At 43.5% G+C, this 26,356-nt stretch overlaps 4 protein-coding genes across 9 annotated transcripts; 3 read left to right on the top strand and 1 right to left on the bottom strand.

Annotated features, from left to right (window-relative positions):
• Positions 1-3,827: 3,827 nt before the first annotated feature.
• On the top strand, positions 3,828-11,001 carry LOC128269209 (huntingtin-interacting protein 1-related protein). Of its 6 annotated transcripts, none has more exons than XM_053006609.1 (13): positions 3,828-3,875; positions 4,544-4,712; positions 4,876-5,297; positions 5,359-5,420; positions 5,491-6,219; positions 6,296-6,405; positions 6,678-6,716; positions 7,125-7,638; positions 7,957-8,252; positions 8,626-9,097; positions 9,533-9,780; positions 9,857-10,110; positions 10,182-11,001. In XM_053006609.1, the coding sequence occupies exons 2-13, from the start codon at positions 4,680-4,682 to the stop codon at positions 10,570-10,572; spliced, it is 3,570 nt and encodes a 1,189-aa protein (XP_052862569.1). In that variant the 5' UTR covers positions 3,828-3,875; positions 4,544-4,679; the 3' UTR covers positions 10,573-11,001. The 6 variants fall into 6 exon arrangements, with proteins under 6 accessions (XP_052862569.1, XP_052862570.1, XP_052862567.1 ...); XM_053006610.1 differs by having other exon boundaries at positions 7,882-8,252; positions 8,707-9,097; XM_053006607.1 differs by having other exon boundaries at positions 7,882-8,252; positions 9,545-9,780.
• Positions 11,002-12,138: 1,137 nt separating this feature from the next.
• On the top strand, positions 12,139-13,693 carry LOC128277421 (4-hydroxyphenylpyruvate dioxygenase). Its single transcript, XM_053015874.1, has 3 exons — positions 12,139-12,316; positions 12,393-13,460; positions 13,523-13,693. Exons 1-3 carry the CDS (start codon positions 12,314-12,316, stop codon positions 13,595-13,597), a joined length of 1,146 nt encoding a protein of 381 aa, XP_052871834.1. The 5' UTR covers positions 12,139-12,313; the 3' UTR covers positions 13,598-13,693.
• A 2,996-nt stretch (positions 13,694-16,689) lies between these two features.
• On the bottom strand, positions 16,690-18,456 carry LOC128268104 (uncharacterized). Its single transcript, XM_053005120.1, has 3 exons — positions 18,320-18,456; positions 17,043-18,261; positions 16,690-16,968 (listed from the first exon to the last, which is right to left on the bottom strand). The coding sequence occupies exons 1-3, from the start codon at positions 18,417-18,419 to the stop codon at positions 16,710-16,712; spliced, it is 1,578 nt and encodes a 525-aa protein (XP_052861080.1). The 5' UTR covers positions 18,420-18,456; the 3' UTR covers positions 16,690-16,709.
• Positions 18,457-18,861: 405 nt separating this feature from the next.
• On the top strand, positions 18,862-19,733 carry LOC128268043 (uncharacterized). The gene is made up of 2 exons (XM_053005040.1): positions 18,862-19,370; positions 19,438-19,733. Exons 1-2 carry the CDS (start codon positions 18,969-18,971, stop codon positions 19,609-19,611), a joined length of 576 nt encoding a protein of 191 aa, XP_052861000.1. The 5' UTR covers positions 18,862-18,968; the 3' UTR covers positions 19,612-19,733.
• Positions 19,734-26,356: the final 6,623 nt, after the last annotated feature.

Genomic DNA, 26,356 nt, shown 5'->3' with positions numbered 1-26,356 from the left:
GGCGGTGAACCGCAGTATTCGGCGGTTCGGGTTTGGAGTTGGGTATCGGGCCTTGCTGCGCGCACGTTGGCGTGATCGTCGTTTGGACATTCTCGATGTGTAGGACGCACGCCGCAACCTAAGCCCACGGTTGACGGTTGGCCGGTTGGCCGGTTGTTGTTCTTTCCAGTGTTTCCCAATTCGAAATACGTCACCTAGTGTACCATTAAAATTCGGGGCATCCAAACCGTGATCCACGGTGGACAGTTTTCATTCATAAGTCTGTCGCGCCGTCATCGTCGTAATAGCTGCGCGCTCCCTAACGTGCGTGTGCTTGCTGTGCGGGGGTTCGCCATAGTGGTGTTCGTGGACTAGAATAACCCAACGAATAGCGTTGCATCACGTTCAGCGACCTTCCGTCTGGTAATCGGATACAGTGCTGTGCAGTATGGCGTCACTATCGTTGCCGCGTGTACTGCAAAACCGGAAGTCGTCTGTCGAAGTCGAACGGGAAAATCTCGTCAAACATCTGGTACGGCCCAAAAGTTTTCTACTTCTCGCAGTTTTGGTTGCGATTCACCTACGGCTGCCATACACTCTTCGCTGCTAACAGTCTGTCGTTGACTTTCTTAACTAACAGGCACTTGTACAATTTACGTTAACAAAATTTGTCAGAGAATCCTGGTTCCCAGATCCCTCGCTTGTAAACCTCGTATGAGATGTGTGAGAGTGCGACGAATATCGAGTATTACGTTTCCTAAATTGTTTACCTCGAGCCGTTGCCTTGAGTCCTACCGGTGTCAGCTGCAGAAAGTCGCAAATAGTCTACTAATTTTATGTAAATAATATTTTAAATGGAGTGGATTACAATTGTACCGCCATCAGATGATAGTCAACTGCACAGAAATGGGAATACTGTTCTCATAAGCGACATCTGCTAGGGAATGGACTATCCAAGAATGTCAGTATAAATGTTCTACGTTCTAGTGAATGCACAAAACGATGCTACACATAAGAAAACATTCTTCATTTAATGGCGCAGTAATGATACATCGTGTAGAAACGCCGAGTGTGTGACTCACTTTAAACATAGTTTCTTACCCAGGCTGATATCGCCGGGTGCTAGCACCATATCGTCGAAAATATACGTCTTCGGACTTATTCGAGCATTTTAAACTCGATCCAGTTTCTTTATACGCGGCTTTACTGACCCACGTTAATCGTGTAGGAAGTTACTTCCGGTCCTGCAATGCGAAACCAACGGAAACGTGCATGAACTATTTGTGCTGGACTCTTCATAAACCAATGTAACTTATTTTGTATTCTGTTACGATGCGCTATGCGCCTGAATGATGTGCGTAGTTCTGTAAATCTCTGTTACCTATGAATAAATAGTTTAAAAATGTATAATTTTGTTGGCTTGTTGGAAAAACTAGTATTCATAGGCCTGCGAGTGTCACTAAAAGATAAAAAAAAATAATGGTGGAATCATTTGGTCGAGCAATGCTACAATGATCGTGGTTCTGGTTGGTATTGCTCAAAGAGTACTAGTTGTATCATTTTTTTAGCTTGTGTAAACCTTGTGAATTTTTTTATTATAATCGGTGATTTTAATACAAATTATAAACGCGATATGGGCGATTTGCAGCATTGTTTGAAACATCCGCGGAGCTTGACTAGAAACATAATTTGTGTTGGTTTAGAAATGCAAGCATTTTCGCTTCTGCTGCGAATATTCGAAAACATGTAAGACCTCCACGGTCGCAGCTGTATGAGCATTACATAGCTCCGTGAGGGAATGTAACGGTGGCTGGCAAGAAAGTGAATCGGATCGCTCTCCTTCGGCACTGGTTTACTACCGCACGCTTCAGCGGGTGCGTGGAAAAGTGTGAAAACTAGCTAAAATGTGCATGACGTGAGAAATCGTGAAAAGTAGATCCAATTTCCATGGTTTTATGCGACGTTCGAGCGAATTTCGTGCAAACGAATGAAAGAGGAGAAAAACTGCATTCGCTGGCAAAACGTCGTAGGAGGCCAAGCAATAAGATAGATTCGAAAGTGCATACCTTCACTGACGCCAAGCTTTCAAATTACTTCGCCGTAACGGGTGCATATGAGTGTTATATTACTAAAAAGTACAGCGAGTACTACAAAAGTAGCGTCCGCATTATGCTGGGGCAAACTCTTAAAATGCAGTTATACTTAAACTAAACACATTTTTTAGCTTTACCTCATATGAATTCTTTTTCAGAGTGAGACATCTGGCTGCTTTTTTAAGAGAAACACGTGGGCAAAGCACTATCGTTACAACCCATGGACAGTTTTGATTTATTTTGATGTCGATGTAACCCATTCTTTTGCTTTTCCGATTGCGCCGTAGAGGTAAACGCAGCACTTTGCCGACATCGAAGTGGCGTTTTGCAACCAAAACGGAAACGGAAGTATGGTAGAAGCTCTACTATTTCTGTGGCCAAACCGAAACCACGCTTCAGTGCTCGACGCGAAAGTGAATGGGTTGGCTACATTGTTGGATTCACTTTGCTGCTTGGGCAGTTCGTTTTACAACCAGAAGTATTAATGTTGATTTTAATATCAACGTAGCTTCAGCGTTTCTGTTTCTGTTAACTCCATTTTAGAATTCAGCAGTCCATTCTATTAAAGATTGAATGTCTCTACTATGGAAAACACTCTCAAGTATCTGGAAATGCTACTATGTGTTTGATACGTTCATGAATTAATGATTTTGCATTACATGTTGTGACATAATTTTTCCATTCCATTAAAATTATCGGAAATATCTTTAATGTTTGTAATGATTCATTACGACTTTGCAACAAAAAATTTCGGTTTTACTATCAAAGTCTTGTCTAACCGCTTCGGTTTTCAACACAAAACTAACATGTCGATAAGGACATCGGATGTGGATGATTCTTGTGTGCCAATGTAGCGCAATTGCAACATTGGCTTTAAATCAATGCAAAACTGGTCTTGATGATGGTTGTTTTAGTAACATTTACATCTTTTGTACAATCTAGAATCGCCAGTCAAACTCACAAACTTATTCACTTTTTTCCGCCCATAGTTTCGAATTCCGGATTCCGAATTAAAAAAAAAAAAACCTTCAGTACAATCAACATATTCGTTGTTTGTGGAAGCGTTTGATTACTATCTAACACGTAACGGAACATGTTTCCACGATGGGTTGAAGGTAGGGTCATCCGTTTTCATGAGGATCAATAATTCTACTGAACAACTCGTGTAACACATGATAGACGAATACAAAATGTTGGAGCAAACAAATTATTCAATTTTTGACAAGCTCGCGAATGTTCAAGCCATGAAGTATGTATTATTTTTAAAATGAAATCTTTTTCTCCTATCTATCAAAATGGCAAAACAGCTGATTAGATAGAGTATTTATCTGGAGCTTGGACCGGTGTGTACCCTACCTCTATTGGCTGAACTCATGTCTTCAGTAACCATTCTGGCCGTGTTGAAAAACGTTCGTTGCCCTCAGTGAGTTTCAAAGCTGATCCGGAATAGGGAAACAGTGACATCAAGCAGAGGAACAATGTGATATTATTTGTCGTGTCAGCAGTTGAAATAACCACCCAGGAACCTTGTTTAAGCCACCGAATGCGAATTGGTTTTTTGATCGATCGGTTGCTCGGTAGTTCGTTTTTAATGCCTAATTAAATTTACGGGCAAAGAAATACAGCGTTGGTGCTACTTTACATCTGCGCCCATCATTTGACCCTCATACTCGGACGTGGCAAGTTTGTGTGTTGTGATCGAAGCTACTACAACGGAATATTATAGTTTTAACAATCTGGAATACAGTCTGGAAACGAAAACAATTTGAAAACGAATTTGCAGCCAGTTGGTGCTGTGAAAAAGTAAACTCCATCCAGTGCACTGTGTTTCGATTTTCTTACAGTGTCGGAGGACTTAGTGCTCGAAGTGCGTGACCACACATGTACCGTGAATCACCGATTACTCACATTATCGATTTGCGAAAGATGTGTGAACTGAAGTTATGGACACAAATGATAACGCTGTGTATCAATGTCGACGTCTTATCTGCTAGCTTGGCTAGTGAATTCATCCTTCCTTTCCTTCCGTCAAACCATAAAGATAAATTTTTTGTTTTTGATAAATTTACAACTTTCGGAAATACTTGTAGTAGAAAAAATACTGATAATCTGAATTATTATGTTCCAATATCCATTAAGAACCTTTGAATTTTCCACGCGAATACACTGAGCGTAGAGTTATTTAATTGTCCAATAGTTAACAAGTGAACGAGGATCGTTGTTTTATTAATGTATCGTCTGTTATTGATAGTTTTGAAACGTTTATGGTATAAAATGGAACTGGTCCGACTAACCTAACATATCATTACTATTTTACTGTTGTCTTTCACACACACTCTCTCCTTCTCTCTCTCTTTCTCGTTTTAAGCGCTAAGCTGGTTTCTACCTTTTTGCAACAACAGATACATAATCATCACCTGCATATAGGTGGACTGAACTTTTCTTTGCATTTTTGTTTGGGCATTACACAGCAAACACTCAATACGAACACGAACATTCACAACTGTCAATGCATAAATTGTACATAACTGAAGCACTTTAGTGAAGGGCATTTGCCACTATACTCATTTACAAAGAGCAAACGCGTCGTAACAGTCCACAGCAGCCATGTCTTTAACGGACAAAGAATACCAAAACCTGGTAAGTAGGTTGTGTTTCACTAATCTCAAGTTGGTTGTGTGTTGTGTGTGCGAATTAAGAAAGAAATTTTTATATTTCAAACAATAACCCAATTTGGATGATGTAACGATCACCTTGTAATTATATCTTCTTTTCGCCTTCCGCATCCTCTTCATCCTTGCAGAATATGAGCATTAGCAAAGCTCTCAGCAATGTTGAAATGCCCATCAAGGTCAAGCATGTTCGTGCCGCCATCATCGGGACGTTTCACAGCAACGGTGGGCACGCGTTTTGGGCCATAGCTATCCGGCAACCGATACAGGATAATCGGATCGTGGCCTGGAAGTTCTGTCATCTGCTGCATAAAATTCTGCGCGAAGGCCATCAGCTATGTTGTCAGCATTCGATGCGCCATCGCGGCATGCTACTGGAGGCTGGAAAACTGTGGGGTCACTTGAACGATGGTTATGGCATCTGCATAAAACATTACACGAAACTGCTCGTTACAAAGCTGGAGTTCCACGACCGTAATCCCCGAATAAAGGGCGGCCTTTCGCTTCGGTCGGGCGACCTCGAAAAGATCGGCGAAGGTGATATCAATATTTAGTAAGTACTAGAACGTAAGAACTTGTTGGTATTTGGATTTAACAAACATCTATCATTCAAGCTTCCAGCTGGCCGTCGAAATATTCGATTATTTGGATGATATCGTCGCATTACAAGCAACCAGTGAGTTTTGTGGGCGAAACCAAAACGGTGTTGTGTAATACTAAACTACTATTTTCCCATTTTTGTGCAGTCTTCAAATCTATCACGACGTTCTGCGTCAGTTCCATGACTTCGCCCGGCCAGTGTCGGCTGGCTCCATTGATCCCTTGCATACAGGATTCAAATCCGCTGTACGATATGCTGGTGCGCATTATGTTCAAACTGCACGCCAACCTGCCTTCGGATCTGCTCACCGGACACCGGCAGCGCTTCGGTACACTGTTCCACCAGCTGAAGATGTTCTACAGCCAATCGCGCAATTTGCAGTACTTCGTTAATCTAATAACCGTGCCGAAGCTGCCGGAAGCACCACCAAATTTTGAGATGCAAAGTGATTTAGGCAACTACCAGGCTCCGGTTGTCGTGATGCCTGACAGCGACCCATGCGACAACGAACCAGAGCCGGCGGTGGAAAATTTGATCGACACGGCCGAAGCTGCGCCACCGATACCGGAACTACCACAACATAACAACCATCAGCAATCGGTTGCACCGGTAGTACCCGTGGCGCAGCTAATGGAGCTGGAGCGTTTGATCCAGGAGCGCGACGATTTGATACGACACCTGCAGACGGAAACCCATCGATTGTCAAATCACGTTAAGTCGATCACTATCGAACAGAGAGACGTGCAAACGCGTATGGAGGAGGAGGTCGCCGCACTGAACGTTCAGCTAACGCAAAGTCACGGCGAGCTTATGAATTTACGCTTCCAGAAGGAAGAGTTGGAACTACGGGCTCAAACTGCACCCAATCTGGAGCGTACGTACCACCCAACCATCCCGTTCGAGAAAGACTTTTCATGTTTGCCAACTGATTCCCTGTTTTACATCCTTAGAACGGGCGCAAGCGGAAGAAGAACGTGCGAAGACGAGTGAGGAGAAGTTCCAGAAACTTAAAACCATGTACACGCAAATTCGCGACGAGCATGTAAATCTTCTGCGGCAGGTGAGGAAGCACTTGTTTGTCACGAGTTTTTACAATAAGTCTAGGGCCCGTGTTCCTGTGGTACACATTTATACTGTGCCTGATGTATTTGGAGCCTGACGCGCAACAGTAGTACAAAAGTAAAGGAACAAACCTCAAACTGACATGTTCCATCTTTGATCGTATAATCTTTTCATATTCCATTTGATCTGTGATGCAAGAATTTATGTTGATCTTCTGTGTTCTTAAAATTCACCATCTTTTCTTTGAAAAACATGCTTTGTTGATCGCAGGTGAAAGTTGATCAATACAAGATCAACTGCTACGTGCAGGTTAGTAAGGTTACCAATGAATGCCTTAACACATGTTTCGAATCATCTCTTAAAGTCGCCAAAACTTGCTCCATAAGTACGTCATATTATTGCCAGTTACCATAGCAGTAGGTTTTGGCTAGGCTGGTATTTTTTCGACAAAGCATAAAATTAAAGAAATTATGTTAGTTATTAGCGATACAGGATTGAATTGGTTTTAATTCCGTTATCAAATTTTCTTTGGCTTCCCTTTTGGATAGTTGTGAGAAATTGTATAAGCACCGGAGGCATAATACTTGTTAGTCCTCCTTGTTAAGAGTACGAGTAACATTAAATAGTAAAGCTTGATTTTCTGGTTTGGTCAATACGTTTAGCTTATCTACATTATCTGTACGTTGAACGTTTTTTTATTCTGTCTGTCACACTTAGCATGGCGAAATAAGCAAGCAACTGGCTACTTCTACTACCGCGGCAGCCGAAGCTAACAAAGCTAAATCGGAGCTCCAGTGCCAGCTGGAAGAACTCGAACAAAAGCAGTCCTTGGTGCAGAACGCACTACAGCAAAGCTCGGTCGAGGCGCGCCAAGAGCAGGAAGCTATCGCGGAACAGCTACAAACCATGACACAAAAGTGCGAATCGCTACAGAGTCGGTACGATGAAATGGAAGCCGCTCGGCAAGCCGAGATAGCTGAACTACGTATCGGACTGGAGCGGCTAGAGACCGAACTACAGACATTCCAACACGATCGCGAAACACTGTCTAACGAAAAGGGCGGCCTTGAGGAGCGACTGGCGGAAATACAGGGCGAAAAGGAAGAACTGACCTTAAAATATCAGGAATGCGTTGGCAAAATTGAAGCCCTGGAGCTAAAGACTGATCAGTATGCAAGAGAGGAAGCATCACTGCAGCAGAGTGTCTGTGAGAATACGCAGAAAACACAAGGTAAGCGCTTATCAGTTGTCGTTCGTTGGTTCATTCGAATGTTTTGGGTTGTTTTCAACCATTGCTTCTAACCGATTTTGCACATTCTGTTGTTAACATGCATTCACGAACCTTTCAAACTTTACGGCACATTTCCAGTAAGTTTTCGTTCATTGGTTCTATTTGTTCTTGAAACTATTAGCGCTAACATGTTTGCCTCTCGAACGGTGCCATAATTGTCTTTCCTATTGTATAATATTACAGAACTATCTGATCGTATCGAACAACTTCTGGGGGAAAATTGTGCTTTGGAACAAAAATATTCCCATCTGGAAACAGCGAAAGCAGCGCAGGAGGAGGAATTCAATCGTACCCATCAGGAGGAACGGAACCGCTACGATTCGTTGCAGGCAGAGATGAGCGAAACGCTTGGCAAACTTGAAACGAAAAATGCGACCATTGCCGACGAGCGACAGCAAACGTTGAGTCAGCTGTTGCTGCTACAAACGGAGTCCACCCAAAAACAGTCCGATTTCGAGTCGCTAGAGCACGACCTCAAGTCTGTGATCGAACAAAAGGATCACGAACTGGAAGAGATACATGCCAAGTACCGCGAGCTGGAGGAAAAGTATCAGGTAAAGTGGGGCGGGTTCTAATTTTCTGATGCAGGCAATTTGCTTGTGGTTTGTGTTTTCGCATTTCACGTGCAGTGGTTACCTTTTCCCATATTTGCATCTCGACTAGCAACATCATCCATCATATTGCTTGAACGTGGTTGTTTATGCTTGGTTGTTGTTTTTATGTTCGAGCGCCATCACTTTCATCACCATTTGTCCTAATTGCTTGGAGCATACGTATAAGATAATGTGCTTAACAACCGGTCTGCCTTTTGGGAATGTGCCCAAAGTTAAGAACCTATATAATAATTTCTTGTTTTCCTCATTCTTTCACGCGCGGCGCGAATGAAAAATATAAAAATCCGACACCACCACGGTCACCAACCACCAGGGTCTAGATGCGAATATGGAACGGTCACTTTCCGAGAAGGAAACAATTGAATCTGATTTGCAAGATTTACTACACCAACAGGAAGAAACGGAACAGAGGTTACGAGCAGCGCAGGCGACAGTTGGTACGCTTCAGGCTGCCCTGGCCGATAGTCGCATTACTGGTGAAACCGCTTTGCGCGCCCTGCTGGAGGCTTGCATAAAATCATCGGAAAAGCTTACAGTACGGGCCATCGGTGAAAACGAAATGCCGGGTGCCGGCGGTACCCCGACCTACTTTTTGATGATCGCCGAGGAGCTGCAGGAGGTGCTGACGAAACTGAAAATGGTCCATGAAAATTATCTGAAGGACAATTCGACAAACGTTGAATCGTTGGCTCGGAAAGTTATCATCGGAGCACATTTATTGGCGTCCGCCCACGTGCAGGGGATGATCATTTGCAACCGGTCAGCAAACATAGAGAGTGGTGAACGTAAGTCGATCGTTGTGGATTCTAATCGAATGTCCATATTTAGTATATAATATTCATTTGATATTTTCGTCCTTCGTTTTATTTTTTTTTAAATTTAATACTTATAATAGCTCAAACTCTTTTATAAGCCATCATGAATCGTAACTGATTTTTACTTTCATATCCGATAGAAATGAAAAAGCTATTGAAAGATCACTCATGAAAGTTCACTTAGTTGCTTGTTATTAGACACTATTTATTGTTAATTTCTGAGTTGCAATGATGATTTTAATGTGCGCGTTAAATTTTGTTTATTTGCTGCATCATTTTTTTAAATTTCTCTGAATGGTAAACTAACTTGTGAGTATTGTAATGTTGCAATGTGTCTCTAAATAATGACTAATTTTGTAGTTTTAAGCCTTTGTTAAACCTTCGTTATTATTTCACAATCAACAGGCATAGCGGAAGAGATCAAGAAGCTTGGCCTGTCAATTACCAGTCTTTTCCAAGCGCTGCAAAAAACAAGCGAATCTGACACGGTCAGTGAGAGAGTGAAGGATTTAAAGCTAAAACTGGAACAAGTCACCACTATGATCGTCGACCTGGGAAAGCAAACGGATGGCACCGAAAATCTTGGCGATATGGTTGAATCCGAACTTTCCAGCATGGATAAAGCCATTGAAGAGGCTGCTTCACAGATACAGGTAAGTAATGGTGGCTGGTGGTCGGTACTGTTGTTGTTGTAGTATCGTGTTTAAATCATCGTGTCATTTATCACAGGAAATGCTATCGAAATCGCGTGCTTCCGATTCTGGTATAAAATTAGAAGTCAACGAAAAAATCCTCGACGCTTGTACGAACCTCATGCAAGCGATTCGACTGCTGGTGCAAAAGTCGCGGTTGCTGCAGTCAGAAATCGTTTTGCTAGGCAAGGGCACTGCTTCGGCGAAGGAGTTCTACAAGCGCAATCACCAGTGGACGGAGGGCTTAATTTCAGCTGCAAAAAGTGTCGCCCAAGGGGCCAACTTCTTGGTGTAAGTCATCTTTGGATCTCCTTTTCACTACTGCGCAACGCTAATGGATGGTACCTTATTTTGCGTCACAGGACGGCAGCGAATAAAACGGTGGCCGGCGGAGCAAAACACCAGCTCGATTTGGTGGTGGCTGCCCAGGAAATTGCTGCCTGTACTGCTCAGCTTGTAGTGGCAAGCCGCGTGAAGGCACCGCGCACCAGCAGCAATTTATCCGCGCTGGGTACGGCTTCCAAGAACGTCACCCAAGCGACGGGAATCGTTGTGGCCACCGCCAAAGATTGCAGCCAACGGTTAGAAGACTCGCAGGATCTTGATCTCGGCACGCTGACGGTGCATCAAGCTAAAACGAAGGAGATGGAAATTCAAGTGAAGGTTCTAGAGCTCGAACAAGCGCTACAGGTTGAGCGCATGCGATTGGCTTCATTCCGAAAGAAAAACTACCACCAACCGGTCGAAGAGTAACAAACTTCCAAATGACATTACTACTTTTTCAAGAGAAAAAAACTGAAATACGGGTTGAAACTGTCTAGGGATGGCTGCTAGCAACTTTTACTCGTTCCCTATAGAACGATTTTCCAACATCGAGTTTGTATTAAAATTGTTTTCGCTTTCATTGGATTAAACACTAAAGTCAGGTGCATCTTTTACCGCACCACCGATTTTTAATAGAATACAATCTAACGCTCCCACCAGATGCAAGCCAGCCGCGCTGCTGAAAGTGAAACAAATCGTTTTCGATGTGCCGCATTGTACGCCCTCGCGAATGCTATGAATATTCGTAAGAATGTCACTGTTAATTTATTATTTACGCAGCATCATGTTTTAAAGTTTGTTTGCTGTCAAGAATATATCATAATTACATCTTAATGAAGAAATAAAAGCCACGGCAATATGCACACTTTTGAAAAATGGGGCTGTTTTTAAAATGCATTCTAGTTTTTTGGCGAACGCCGTTAGTTGGCACCGATGTTTGAGCATCAAGAATGTGACCCCAAACCGGTCCCGAAAAATCCGGTTTGTATGTAGGTGCCTTAGCAAATATTTTTGCCTTAGATACGCATTTATGAGATACTGATTGCAGGATGAAGTTAACAGTGTGAATAATGAAAGAAATGTATATGCACGAAAATATTGTTAAATGAGTGTTTGGCTCATAAAAGTCGATGGTTTATGTTTTAAAATCCCCCACCTGGCCCAGGACCTTTGAACAGACTGTATGGTACGTACAGACGTACGTTTTGAAACAAAGATTTGCATAAAATCGTAAACAAGTGTATTTTTCAACAAGAGGCAGAAATAGATTACTCATCGAATGCAGCATTAATGGCGTACTTCGATAGAGAGTAAATCAGTGGTTCTAAAAACAACAACATACTGGAACCAGTTTGAGAACGTTTTACTGGCTACGCAATAGTGCCGATGGTAACAATAATCGGACCGCGTAAATAAAGCAACCATTCCGGGGGCTCGTCCTTCAGTTGTTGAACACTGAACGACCACTCGCCAGGAACACCTGCCCGAGGGGCGATGTTCAATCACTTTCGATCGAACTGAGCGTTGGCGACTTGAATATCATCTTATCACCCTTAAGTTCATTAGCTATTCAACGGAATACATGGATGGCGTCAATGTTTCAGTTCTCAATGAAACCGCAGCACAGGGTCTGTGTTTCTAAGGCACCCGTCTGGTAGCAACAGGCCACCATCGCATCGGATGATCCAGCGAAAGTGATCAGTTGCCTGTCGGTGACCGATGCGAGAAAGTTCTACATTTCTAAGCTGAAACTTGTAGCACGTAGCGCCGCAGCGAATGGTCCCGGACCGGTTTTGAAACCATGCATGGCGACGTTAGATATTTTTATTCAATTCTCCCTAACCAGTAACGGCTGGAAGGGAACAGCGACCGTTCTTTCAGCGCACACGAAAAAACTCGTCCCAGAAGAACCACATTTGAGATGACCAGTTTGAAGGTGTATTGAAAACTATAAAAGATCCAGCCGCTGGAGTGGCTAGAGTCAGTTATCGAACAGGGGTGCTACTGGTGATACAATAGTTTGAAAAAACAAACGAATTCTTCAAGTTTCTCTCTGTGGGCACGGATTAAAAGTGTTACTGGTGTTGTCGTATCCTCCTGGGGTTAGCATTCCAGGTTGGCCAATTAATTTATTTGCGCTAATAGTAACCGATCGTCCTTGTGCACTACTATGGTAAGTCCTGGAGATCTTATCTTAATCGTCGATTAGAACTAAATAGTGACCCGGGCGTGGTTCTTGACAACCGTAGACCACTTACACCAACAAGGGACCGAAACCGGCCGGTGGTAAGTTTCTCTCGTTCGATCACATCACGTTCTACGTTGGCAACGCGAAACAAGCGGCCAGCTACTACACCACTCGGTTCGGGTTCGAGGACTACGCCTACCAGGGATTAGAAACCGGAAGTCGAGTATTGGTGAAGCATGCGGTGCGCCAGAACCGGATTGTGTTTGTGTTCGTGTCGGCGTACGAGCCGGGTCATCGTGACCTCGGAGACCACTTGGTACGTCACGGAGACGGAGTTAAGGACGTTGCTTTCGAGGTAGAGGATCTGGATGTAATCGTGCGGCGAGCGAAGGAGCGCGGCGCAAAGCTGGTGCGCGATGTCTGGGAAGAATCGGACGAGCACGGCACTGTCCGGTTCGCGACCGTGCAGACATACGGCGACACAGTCCACACCTTTGTCGAGCGCAACGGTTACCGAGGCCGATTTCTGCCCGGTTTTCGGGCGCCACTACACGAAGATGTGCTGCTACGCACGCTGCCTCCGGTAGGTTTGAACTTTATTGATCACGTCGTTGGCAATCAACCGGACCTGCAGATGGAATCGGTGGCGGCGTGGTACGAGAAGGTGCTTATGTTCCACCGGTTCTGGTCGGTGGACGACAGCCAGATCCACACCGAGTACTCTGCCCTGCGGTCGATCGTGGTGACCAACTACGAGGAAACGGTCAAGATGCCAATCAACGAGCCGGCGAAGGGGAAGAAGAAATCGCAAATCGAAGAGTACGTCGAATATTACGGCGGGGCTGGCGTGCAACATATTGCTCTGAACACGAGCGATATCATCAGCGCCATACGTAATTTGCGTGCTCGCGGCCAACAGTTTCTCTCCATCCCGGACACGTACTACGACCAGTTGCGCGACCGCCTCAAGTCGAGTGACGTGAAAATTAAGGAGGACATGGCCGTTCTCCAGGAGCTGCAAATCCTAATCGATTACGATGAAAACGGTTATCTGCTGCAAATCTTTTCCAAGAATATGCAGGACCGACCAACGCTCTTCATTGAGGTCATCCAGCGGCACAATCATAATGTAAGTATCGTACCGCGTGGCCAATCGAAGCGAAGCATACAGATTTCGAACTTTTTCGACAGGGTTTCGGAGCTGGCAATTTCAAGGCACTGTTTGAGGCCATCGAAGCGGACCAGGAAAAGCGCGGAAATTTATAAACGGGTGCGTGCCAAACCATATGAACCGTTGTATATGATAGAGGCGCAACACAAGGATTTCTGTTAAAGCCACATGTTAATAAAATAAATCATCAAACAGAACTTTGTAGCATAGTTATTTTAAAATACATAAGCTATACGCAAAATGCCATTTTTAGAGGTGGGTAACATTGGCTGTCTTTATTAACGTGTTGTATTTAAGGCAATTGTTTTACGGATCAATGCCAATTTTACGGTCCAATGGCACTTACTAGTGATCAATGGCAAATTTCTTATTGGAATTTATACAATTGTTCGTTAATTACTATTTGATACTTACGAATTTGATCACGAACACGAAAACATGTGACCACCGTATAAGGACATCTTGTGTGTCTGTGTGCTTTTGTTTATAGAGACTTTAAGCTGCAATAGCCTAACATTCGTCTCTTTTTACATACAAGACCCTACCCTAAGACCCTAAGAATCCTACCTTAATTTAATTTTGCTTCTAATTTTAAATTTAGTGCCCGTTGTCTATCGGGGTACCTGGGCAATTTAAAACCCTGGCACATGCACATTATGGCGTTGAAGCACGTGTATGAAAAGCATCTCTCTTCGTCACGAAAAAAAACAGAGAATAAACTCCCAAATCAAGTTGTGAAATCATTTTCAAGAGCTTCTAATACGCTTGCAGAGTCTGTGAATATTACCGCATGATTGGTTAGTCCTATTGTTTTTTTTTGTGCTGATATGATAAGGCCAATAGTTTCTGCCGTGAAAATTGAGGTACGATCAGCAAGTCTGATTGAGAGGTTGTCAGTGTTTGAGTGTATGCCGCACCCTGTTTTTTCTACCTTAACTGATCCATTTGTGTAGTATTGTTTGTGGTTCTTATATTGCTTGGATAAAAGTGTTTTAAATATTTGGACCGATTTTATGTTGTTATTGTTGCTTTTTTTTATTTCGGTTTTTATTGACCAGTCTATTTTGGGTGGGCTTTTATTCCATGGTCTTTTCCCTAATCTTTGCATTTTTTTGATTTCTGGTAGTTGTTTTTTGTAAATTGATGGAGTATTTCATTTGTTCTTTCTAGTAGATTTGATGGATTGTGATTTTTCTCTAGTAATCTAATTACAGTGTCTATTTGTTTTTTGAGTAGGACAAAATGTAAAGGGGGTAGTCCTATTTCGCATAGGGTTGAGTCTGATGGGCTGGTACAAAAAGCCCCTGAAATTTTTCTGACTGCATTATGATAAATAGGTTGGAGTGCTTCAATGACTTTTGGGCCACCCAAGTTAAAAGCTTCCGCTCCGTATAGGAGTTTTGGTAAAAACCAGCTGTTAAGAATAGTGATAAGAGTTTTTCTATCTGCTCTGCTTTTGCCGCATCCCAACATGTGAAATAGGTTTATGCGGGATTTCGTGGCTGCTCTTTGATTTTTGCAATTTGCTAAAAAATTTGGTTTTTTATTAAAAATGGTTCCTAATATTTTAATTTTGTTTACGAAAGGAATCTGGACATTATTGTGTATCAGGAGTTTGTATTTCTTTTGATAATAGAGATTTGTTTTATTTTGTATAACCATGAGTTTACTTTTGGCAGCCGAAATTTCGTATCATGTTAGCCTATTCCATTTTTGGATATTATGGAGTGAAGTTTGGAGCTGTTTTCTTGCTTGGGAGCCTTGTACGAGGAGACCAGGGTTATATCGTCTGCATAAATGAAGGTTTGTATGTTGTTGGGAATATAGTCTAGAATGGATTGCATGCTGATCATAAAAAGTAGGGGGGATAATATAGCTCCTTGTGGGACGCCATTTTCCTGTATTTTACTTGCTGACAATGTTTGTCCTTCAAACCTATCTTTTAAAAAATTAGTTACGTAATTGGCCATCCTTCCTTCAAAATTCCAAATTTTTAGTTGGTGGAGTATACCATATCGCCAGGAGTGGTCAAAGGCTTTAGAGATGTCTAAAACTGCAATATTGGTTTGGAGATTTTCTTCTCTGGCTTTCGTTATTGCGTTTAAAAAATCGGAGAAATATGCCTCAGTTCCCTTTCCACTTTTAAATGCGTAATGCGTAATGTGAAGGGCTGAGTAGGTTGTTTTTTTCCACTTCATGAGATAGTCTTCTGTTAACCATTCTTTCTAGAATTTTGCCTATGCAATTGGTAAGAGATATGGGTCTATAGCTATTCGTTTTGTATAATGGTTGATTGGGTTTATGGAGGGGAATGACAATGCTCTCTTTCCATGTTGGAGGTATGCGACCGGTTTCCCATATGTTGTTGTAGATTTTGAGTAAGAGGTTTTTTCCTATTGGTGGAAGGTTCTGTAGTAAAGGGTACCCTATATCATCAGGACCTGCTGATTCCCCTGCGCATCTCTTAAGCGCGCATTCTAGTTCGTGTAAATCAAAGTGACTATTGTATATCTTGTTGTTATTTTGTGGGGAGACTAATGATTGGTGCTTTTGTTCCGTTTATATGCCTTTTTGAGGTCACGGAGTGCTTTCCTCCTATTTTTAATAACTGTTGCTACCTCCTTATTCCACCATGGGATGTTTCGCTTATTTCGTATTCCATTGGTTTGTGGCATACTGGCTGTTGCGGCTTTTGTGATGGGTGCGCTTAAGTCGGGGGCTCTAAGATAGTTTGGACTTATGTTAGAAGAGATATAGGCTTGATAGAGATCCCAATCAGCTCTTTCATAGATTCATTTTTTCCTAATATTGTCATTTGTGTGTAGGAAGGAGTGAGGTGAATGGTAATGGGGATATGATCACTACCATATAGGTCTATTTCAAGCTCTAGTGAGAGTTTCGATTATAGTTCTAGGGACGTAACACAAAGGTCTGTTGTTGAGCGGCGTCCAGTATTTGTTCGGTAAAATGTAGGTTTGTCATTGTAAATTGGGTTTAAACATTTTGTCTTGAAAATGTCTTGTAGTGGGTTTTCTTTTGGGGTTTGTTGTTCCGTGGGGGCATCCCCACGATTTGTGATGAGCGTTAAAATCTCCTATTAATATTACTTTCCTATTTTAATAATTCTTATTTATAATTTCTTAATTTCTTAATTATAATGTGAAGGACATTTTGTGATAGTGATTTGTAAGGCACCAGACTGAGGCGTTATTGTTGCGTTGGAAGGAAGTCGGGATGCCAGAAATCTGGCGGAGTGCTGTGAAGTTGGGCCATCCGACAGCTACGACAGTTGCGGGGTAATTTAGAAAGTACAGTTTCTGCCGATTTCCCAGACGTCATGTGAAATTGAAAAAACTTTTTGCAATCGATACACAACTTTTTCGTAGCCAATGCTTTTTCGGAAGTTGAGTCCTTCACTGGTGTGACGGCTTTCGTGGTCGTAGCTTCCGGTTCCTTCCATTTATCACTACAATGAGGTTAAAACAAAATTATAACTACATTCAAGTCAAATCTTGGTTGACATCAGGCGAAATACTGTACTTGACATCGGTGGCAATGTCCAAAGGCCGTGAACCAGTGTCTTCGATCCGCTTACTGCGTTCTTCCTTCAAGGCAGCAATAAGTAAATCCTTTTTCGAAGCTTGGGATTCCATCACACAAACAACTGACTCCTGGCTCGGTGGTTGCACAAGTATGACGTCGCTAGTATCGTTCTTTTCTTCCGCTGGACAATTCCACTCATGCGAAACATTTTTAATCGACTTAAACAAACACGGTTTATGGTTCGGTCGCGTTGTTGATTCTTGTTTGATCTTCTGTGCTTGGAAGTCGCTGAAGCCTTCTATTCCTGCACAAAAAGTTCGATCGATATCATCGCCGCAAGTTTGAATACTTGTTTTCTCAGTGTCGTTGAAACATTTGTCAGTTATTGGCCGATCATTCTTCGATTTACTTCTACTGATTGACTGCATCCCGTTACTGGTAGACTCCTTCATCCGTATACTTCGCATGCATTTTGATTTGTGTGCTGACACGGGCGGCGTGGGCACTACAAAATCACTCAATGATGCCTCTTCCTCCGTTGCTTTGCCATCCTTTTTCGAGCGAACCCGTTGGTTGGAGTGCTCTGGAAACACTAGCTTAGTCTGCCGCAAACGGCTACGCCCATGCAAGGGAGATCGAAACGATTTACCGGTTGTCGAACCCTGTTCCAGCTTAGAAACTATGGCCGTATCGTCCTTTTTAACCGTCCACTTAGTGCCGCTCGTTGACGCGCTTGTCATCGCTGCCCGCTGCGGTGACTTTTCGTCTATTGATTTTCTAGCGGAGATGCTGGGGTCGAGTTTACTCTCGCGCAGAATTCTTCTGTTCCATTTTCCTTCAAATAAATGTTTCGCTGGTGAACGATCGGAAAAGCATGCATTTTTACTGGACAACGGTTCTCTTTTAGGCGGACTTTGCGACAGGGCAAAGAATGATTCCTCCGAATCAATGATGTTCTGTTCTAGCACGGACGTTGCTACCAGCGAAGCTTCAGGGTCGGATTTGTTGGGAAAAAATGTGGAATCATCGACGGCGAATACGTTTTCTTTGCGTGCCGAAAGCGGCGCGTCGATGGACCGACGTTTACGTTTTTTTACTGGCGAAATAGTAATGTTGCCTTGTTCAAACCGGATAGCTTGGCGTTCTGTTCGTACCCGTAATTGCTGTTCCAGCTTCTCTAATCCTATCATGGCACGTTCATGTCGCTGATGTATTTCTAAAAGAAAGAAAATACTTATGAAACCCGAGGATAGGTTTAATAATGTTTGCTGTACCCCAGGCGTTCTCCAAAATACGATCGATATAAGCAAACAAATCATCATCCACATTGCTAAACGGTTTATACTTTAGCACCAAATCGCACAAATTTTTCATTTTTCGGAAAGAGACAATCACAAGAAACGAAAAGAAAACTATGTTAGAAAATGCGTGTTGTGCATTAGTCAAAAATGAGGCGATGCGTGCTTTGTTTACATTTGGTACGTCAAAAACCCATTCGCGCCGCACATTGTTCAAGGTTGTTTGAACATGAAGGGTTATCGAATGATACCAACAATTTTTGATTACGTTTTTATAAATACACATAATATGTTTCAATGTTTATATTGAATTTTGTCAAATTACTTTTGATTTACTGTCGTGAAGCTTCTTTTATTCATTTTCAGCATCTTTTCGTTGGTTGTTGGTTGGTTGGTCAATATTCAGAACGTCAGTGAAGTAATTGGGTAGTGTCATACCCCCGAAATGATTGACAGCGCCATTGACAGCTGCTTTGGACTATGAAAACAAAACAAACATTCTGTTTTGGGTTAGATGTAGAGATAAACATTTCCTTTCTTTAAGTTTTGAAACTAATTTCCAGCATTGGTGTAATCCATCGTGCAGAACAAAGCAAAGCAGTAGCAGTAGCAATTAAATCACAGTATGTCCTTCACTGATGAGCGAGGTGGTTCGGGCGCAAACGACAACAGTCCGCTGTATCCCAGTACGGACCGTTTCTTGCCGCTTGGATTCAGCACACCTCAACATCGAGGTGGAACTTCGACCGAATCACGAAATTACTACTCCGTTCAACCCAAGCACATGTTACCGAGATCACGTGGAATGCACAAGAACAACCGTTATGGACAAAACAGGCACCAGATTCACGATAGATCTGGATTTTCATCTCACGAATCAAATCATCATGACGAAGGTGGAAACGGAGCTTTAAACTCGGAAACAGATCGACCAAACTATAGTCACAACTGGAAAGGCCATCAGGGCAGGAATCAAAGTTATGGAGGCCAGCAGCGTCACCGTCAAAATCATCAACAGAGACATGGTGTAATGCAGATTGCGACAAACCGCACACTGCTGAGAACGCCCTGCTAATGGTGTATTTATTTCACAGAAACCAGCCCTCTATAAGAAGGAAGACTACTTTCATCCTTCCATGCTCGAAGACCCTTGGGAATACCTGCTCCGGCAAACGACGCAACGGTCGGAACAAAACCAGTCGCGAAACTTTCCGACTGCCGAAAGCGATGCTGATGAGGACGAAATAACAAAATGTAGCGGCGAGTAGTTTGAGCGTATGAAAAGGCGCATTCATTGACTAGAATTCATATCATGCAATGAAAAATCAATGGTTTGTTCATAAATGCTTCAAAGCGTAATATAACGACTGGAAAATACACACCTTTTACAGTTCCATTTTGATTAACTGCTGTAATAAATACGAAAATGCCGTGAGGCATTAGTTTTGAAACTACGAAAGTTGGGTGCGGTATCGACAGCCCATTATACGAGTAAATGAGTTATTGCTCTTTTAATATAGTAGGTATAAAGGAAAGAAAAATCGAAACGAGAAAACGGAAACAATACGAATGCGTAATTTTGGCCACTGAAGTTTATCTTCTGCGCCCAGTGTTCATTTCGGTGTGCAGTTGTGGTGGTGAGCAGCGACGGTCGCAGCAAGCAGACTTACACATCGGGGCCGTCAATTGCTCACAAAACGCGGCGGAGTTCGGTTCGGTATTTTGGTTGGCGTTGTGTTATGTTTCGTTATCAACTGATCGTGCGTTCTTAAGAACAGCTTGACCAAGAGAGAAGCGGTTTAACGCGAATGTGTACATCGAGAGCTATGTTGCTGGTTTCCAAAAATCTGGTAGCCTCTGGTGCTGGTGGTGTTTGAGTGAATTGAATGTGGCAGCAGTTAAAAGTGCGCTTGTACGCACTCTGTGTCCCAGCAGATCCAACGGAGACGGATTCTCTCCTTCTGCAGAGCGTGCTGCGTAAAGCTGTATTAGTCATGCGTTCCAAGGTGCGTTGTTGTGGTCCAGAGCAGTGTTGAACAAGATCGGTTGCATTTAGATCGAGATTTAATAGTCAAAAGATCTCGTAGTCATCAGCATCAATCCATTTTGATGCATGTCGCCACTAACCTGTTGAGTGAAGACGCCGACAAAGCAAAACAGAAAAGACGAGTGGGCTTGGTGCTATTTGTTGGGTTGAATGTTGCTCTCATTTGAATGTTGCTCGTTCCCCGAAAAATATATGATCGTGTAAGCACGAGTATCTCCGGAAACCCAGCTTGTTTTGCCGCGTGTCGTCGTTTAGTGTTGTGCAACGTTCGTACTGTGATCGACGTGAGTGTGTTTGTATGAGTCGTCGTCCGAGATGCGTGTCCTCGAAGAATGACTATCGCTTCCCGGAATTCCTTTGGACCTTTCCTTTGTCTGTTATCGGTGCATCTGTCATCGATTGATTGCTTTGAAGGCATTGATTGGATGCACTTGAGGTGTAAAGTAAGCTGCAATCGTGCACAAACGTATAGTTATTTCACAAAACATATTAATGCTAAATGTTTTTGGGTTAAAAAAGGGTTAATATTCATTTTTTTATGATTGGTCTCTTGTCGAAAGGGTGCAGATAATGAATCTCGTGTGAGCGGCCTACCGTGATCGTACGATGCGATGCATCCAGAAATGAAATAACTTCACAGTAGAACCGTGAACTCAAATTTCAGACGGTCATCATCTTACGTGCCAGACATAACAAGCGAGCCGGCGTGTTACCCGTTCGTACGTGCCCTCCGGTCCGTGTAGTTGTGTTAAAGGCAGTGTTTTCAAAAGGACTGCTCACGTATGTGTATGTGTTTTGAGAAGTTAAATTTCCAAAACGCTGTCCAGTGATGCAGTTTGCCAAATTGTAATGTGTATTGTGCCAGACAGTGCACATTTTGGTGGCACCTACCGTTTTACGTTTTCGCACTGTTACGTGTTGTTTGGCAGTGTTGGTGTGTCTCAAACCAAAGGATATGCACCCATCAGGATGCCAGCTGCGGCAACGCATGGAAGCGAGACATGCAAATAAACTGGTTCTATGCAGCAATTTGTATGTGTGTGTATGTGGAATGCACATCGTTCGCTGCAATGTGGCTGCAAATGCAACTGACTAGATTGGCCATGCGATAAAGCTCAACAAATCACGTCCCACCCGGCATACCTTAGACCGATAGTTCGTCACCCAGCGGACCCTGTCTGGACGTTTTCGTGTGCGTTTGAGGTTTGGTTCGTGTTACGACTCTCATCGCCAGACCCAATTTCTAGCCCCGATCACGGTCTACAATTGCATCTCCAGTGTGTAGATGTGGTTTCAAATAATTCCAAAACAATCTAATAATAAATTTTTTATATCAAGTTAATCCAAAAATGATTCCCCATGGTTTAATCTGTTTACACTGCTCACTGCCGTGGGTTCCGTTTGTTCGGAATTCCTTCTATACCCGCTTCATCAAAGGCCAGCCGTTTCAAGCGATCCGGTTTTTAGCGTTGACCTTAGTATTTCCGTGGTAGTGAGATATTACGGGGTGGGCGGGGGGGGGGGGGGGGGGGGCGATGTTGCCAGTCGGGTCGCATGAATGAAAGTTGATCTGTTAAGACGATCGATGTTGGTGCGATGTTGATTCTTCTCGTCGGCTGGCGGTGTTGTCGGGCTACAAGCAGCGAAGATGAGGCCCGTGAGACAAAGATCAAAACAGTGACTCCAGAAGAAAGCCGGTTCTTGTTTGCCCTCGCTACGCATGCACACGACATTCCACAGCCTCGTTGTGCCAGCGTTTCGTCGATGAGTTTCTTCCGGGTTCTTTCACCATCTCAATTTTCAATATTTTTATGCATTTTCCTTCCTATATGGCATCGACTGCAGATATCTGCCACATACACTAACAAACTTGCCGTCTAACTAATGGATGAATTTTGTAGGGTGTGCTATTATTGCAAGTTGTGGTATGGAAGCCATTTCAGTCATTATACATTGAAGAAGGGTTTAATCTAGTATTTATTTTAAGTGTATTATTCCAGCTACTCGTACACCGTTTGCTCTTAACGCAGAGGCTCTACCATGGTTGGAAGCGATCGTTAGTTGCCTACCGTCCACAGGCCATGCTAACCCATACGGCAAAGAGCCATGTGGTGTTATGTGAGGACCGTCTGTTGGCTCGCCCCAAAAGCAAGCGGCATGGAAGCGGTTTCTTACCGCCTGAAGACTTCATCTGCAGATTCCACTTTGTCGCCCTCATATTGCTCACATCTTTCATTCATTCTCTTATGTTGGCTTCTGTGGGTGGCACTGCATTATGGTTTTCGGGTTAGCGGTTCCTCGACCTCCTACAGTCAGCGTCACCCAGTTTTTCCGCCGAAGCATTGATGGTGCGGTCTCATCTGATGCTGGCCACTGATGCATCATCGATTCCGATGCAGCGGGTGTCAAGTGAAGAGTGTCGGGGACGGGTGAGGTTGTCGAGCGGTACAAAGTTCAATGGTTTTGTACACTGTGTTTGTGTTCAACCATTCGGGCAATGTGTTGGTGGTGTCTGTACGCAGTACGGGTTGCGTGTGTCTGCAGCCTGCGTTCGCCCCGTTGCTATGCAACCGTCGAGGTTCACGAGGTTCGAAATTTATGTCTGGATGCACTACTTAATCTGGTTTTTGTTCCTCGCCTTGCGGTCTCATTTGCTGCATTTGTCAAGCATATGGTGCATATCTGACGCCCACTGTATCTGTGTCCGGGCGGCTCCCACTATACTCTACCGCGTCTCACTCAAACTACTTTCCCGCAAATACGTTTGCTTTGTGATTCACTTAAATTTTAAATCAAACCCATCGCGGCTCTCTGTCGAACGTTTATGGCCCATAGAATGTTATGGTACATATTATGGTCAAATGCACTGGTTCGTTTCATGTTCAAACTTAATCTTTAAACAGTATAATTTGTCTACAACTTAAGTACATGATGGTGTTGGTGTTTATGGTGTTTTATTGCTCGAGCTAATTGCTCCGACACACCTTGCTACGCGAAGGAATTTAGTGGAAATTTATACATTAAGACCAATCCGCGCCATCTGAGATTCAGCTTAAATTTATAACGTTTTTCTAACCATGTTTTACACACCACTACAAATTTTCTTTATGGTCCTCACGATAGCGTTTCTAACATTGAATCATTTAATGATTTTCAAATCCTATCTTACAGCCTCGTGTTGCTCAAGCCTGACCATCAATCAGTGTTCCCTTAATTGCACCAAATCGGTGTTGCACGGTATCTCGTGAACAGAACCACGAACAGCGAAAAATGTCGAAATATAATCGAGTTCAGGCTTATTAAACTTTGTTTTTTTTTTGCTAGCTCGATTCAGCCGCTGCACAGGCGGAAGAAGTAAACTGTTTTTCGGTCCGGTCGGCTATAGGTCCATCAAAACAACGAAAACGAAAAACACATTTGTTCGTAGGGAAGAGAAAATCACGCAGAATTGGCCGGGTGATGGAAATGAGAAATGGTTTGAAAAATGGTTGATTTTTGCTCTGCGATCGAGCCCGGATAAAAGGTGTGGCGGGCGTCGGTTCAGGGGCGCCAAACATAGTGCTGTAAAAAGCTTACGAAGCGGACACCAGCACCATCTCTGGCAGGCCTCTGGCGCGCCTAATGTGTTCGTGGGCCGCACAATAGTGTGAACGTGAAAAGTTGAATATGGAAACTATTTTTCCAAACATGAAAATTTTGATTGTTTTACGCATTGTTCGGCTTCAACAGTGAAGCTTTGGTAGTACTGGGAAAGTAGAATATTGGCTTCTTGGCACGGAAATCATAAACAGGTTATTAAATTGCTACATGTTTCCTGTAAAGTGTCACGTTTCTTGTGGAAACGAGAAAACTTGCATTAGGAATCGTTGAAATACAGCTACAGGCCACGTGAATATTGTCACGGCATCCACACTGATGTCAGCGGATCAAGCTTAGCTTTTATGAGGGGACAGGATCGTGTTCGACGGCTGTAACGTAACGTACCTGATTTGCTGGCCAATCGTGGGCCTTTTTTATGGTTGTTGTTGGGTTCGTTTAGTGTTGCAGTGGAACCTGTGGAAAGTGAGTCAAAACACGCACGTTTGGTTTCGATACGTGTTGGACCGAATTCGACAAATTTTAGTGACAAATGTGTACTTACATTATTGCAAGTAATACTACTACTAACGCTTTAATGCGTGGGACTTTTTTCCGTTGCCCGCGTCAAAACGCTGGACGTTTTGTTATGAAAAAGTGCATAGGCATGCAAGTTACGCTTCAGTGGCGGTGGCGGCAGTGTTGCAGCCAACCATTACTTATTCAACCATGGTCCTACCGTGGAGGACAATCATTTTCCCCGTATCGATCGGATCAAAAGCAACATTATTTTTCAGTACACTTCCGAAGCTCGGTCCGCGGCGCCACCGGTTTGCTGGCAGGGGGGCCTAGTTTTACAAAAAAAGTCTTACACGCGTCGTCTGACCGGCCAGAAGGTGTGCCTCGTCGGGTGTTGGTGGGCATGTTAGCTTCACATAACTGTATGGATTTGTTACCATTTAGTTTTCGCGTGGTTGGCGTAGAGTTCAATTTTTTGCATACCTTAAAAGCAAGCTCCTGATATTTCAGCCAACGTTGCAAACCACACGGTGCCCGGTGCTTTTTTGCAGTGTGCCGTTGACACACGTTCCGCTTTAGAACGTGAGTAAGTTGAACTACTTATTAAACTCGGCGATTAGATATGCTGATGCCTTTGTTGTCAGCTGTGAACGTGTGATGAAATAATGTGCAACTTTCTTGCAACGCCAACTGCATCAATGCCAGCGGCGTTGCACTTCGGTGGATGCAATTTTTCTTTCCGCGCAATTCTTCCACCTCCACCTAATTTTATAAATTTTAATAAAATGATGTTTAGTAAAATGTTCGCTTGCCACAGGTTTCTTGCTATTTATCTAAAATGACAAATCCTTAGACTAATGTTATTTTTTCTTCCCATTGCAGAGTGCGTTGTTCGTTTTTGTTTGTCAATGAGGTCCTACGGGAGGGAGGGATGACGGAAATCTCCCCCACGTCAAACGTGATCATCCGGCATCAAAACCTACAGCGGCAACCAACGCAATCAACGCAAACCACTGGGGCATGCCGGCAGATGCGTAAACACGTGTAAACGTCGGAGCCGCCAGGAACCGCTCTAAAAGGGCCTAAAAGGTGCAAGATAAACGAACATCGCAGTTTCCTATTTGTGCGCTCCTGGAACGACGCGAATCAACGAGGCTTCTGCTGGAAGAGGGTTGTTTGAGACCGGAAGTTCATTTCGCCCCACTACTTGACTTGACCCCGCGTGGTTTCCAGGCGTATTTGCGTTTGCCGCTCAGCGTCTTCTAGTTGCGTGCGCGGCCGGGTCTTATTACTGTGATTGGGTCGGCTCATTCTGCGCCGAAATGCTTTCAGCAGACCGTTGTGCCGGTATTGGTAGGAGCCGCCACCACACACAACACCTCGCCGATGGTGCGCCCTGCTTCCGGTAGGGGTGATTCGCGCAGTAATGATCGCTCGGAATTATGTATGCGCGTACGTGTGTACCATCGTGTGCTTGGCACGTACTGAAGGTCCCAGAATTCGTGCTGGGGTTTGATGTTGAGCGAGAGTGAAGCGATTTTTATGACGAATGCAACCGATTTCGTGATGTGATGCACTGCGCAGCCTTGTGTAAGAGCGCTTTCCGCCCACTCCGCTGTGATTTGTCACAGGAAGTGTTTCAATGTGTTGCGTGTTAAAGTTTCAGTGGAAGACCCTCTTCGTGATCGTGCATTTTCAGCTGGTAGCAGGCAATTGATCAGGTTTTGCATGCAGTGAGTGTTTCTTTTGATGCTACTTCAAACTCGCCGCAAATAAAACTCGTGAAACAAACGGAAAGGCGATGTTTCAGTGTATGGCAGGAAATTCTAGCACTTGTGAAACGGAAACCGAAACTAAGAAGCAAGAAACGG

The sequence above is a fragment of the Anopheles cruzii genome, chromosome 2 (genome assembly GCF_943734635.1).
Source record: "Anopheles cruzii chromosome 2, idAnoCruzAS_RS32_06, whole genome shotgun sequence".
NCBI lineage: Eukaryota > Metazoa > Arthropoda > Insecta > Diptera > Culicidae > Anopheles > Anopheles cruzii.
Note: the sequence above shows the minus strand (reverse complement) of the source record. Positions and strands in the feature narration are given on the sequence as shown.

What these genes read in the sequence shown, in the direction of transcription:
- LOC128268104 (XM_053005120.1), bottom strand. Translation starts at nt 18,419, where the DNA reads ATGAAAAATTTGTGCGATTTGGTGCTAAAGTATAAACCGTTTAGCAAT. An exon ending in TATTTTGGAGAACGCCTGGG is followed by an intron (nt 18,262 to 18,319) that starts GTACAGCAAACA and finishes TCTTTCTTTTAG; the next exon opens with AAATACATCAGCGACATGAA. An exon ending in GACATTGCCACCGATGTCAA is followed by an intron (nt 16,969 to 17,042) that starts GTACAGTATTTC and finishes ACCTCATTGTAG; the next exon opens with TGATAAATGGAAGGAACCGG.
- LOC128268043 (XM_053005040.1), top strand. Translation starts at nt 18,969, where the DNA reads ATGTCCTTCACTGATGAGCGAGGTGGTTCGGGCGCAAACGACAACAGT. An exon ending in ATCATCAACAGAGACATGGT is followed by an intron (nt 19,371 to 19,437) that starts GTAATGCAGATT and finishes TTTATTTCACAG; the next exon opens with AAACCAGCCCTCTATAAGAA.
- LOC128269209 (XM_053006605.1), top strand. Translation starts at nt 4,680, where the DNA reads ATGTCTTTAACGGACAAAGAATACCAAAACCTG. An exon ending in GAAGGTGATATCAATATTTA is followed by an intron (nt 5,298 to 5,358) that starts GTAAGTACTAGA and finishes CTATCATTCAAG; the next exon opens with CTTCCAGCTGGCCGTCGAAA. An exon ending in AGCTGGAGGAAAAGTATCAG is followed by an intron (nt 8,253 to 8,625) that starts GTAAAGTGGGGC and finishes ACCAACCACCAG; the next exon opens with GGTCTAGATGCGAATATGGA.
- LOC128277421 (XM_053015874.1), top strand. An exon ending in TCCAGCGGCACAATCATAAT is followed by an intron (nt 13,461 to 13,522) that starts GTAAGTATCGTA and finishes CTTTTTCGACAG; the next exon opens with GGTTTCGGAGCTGGCAATTT.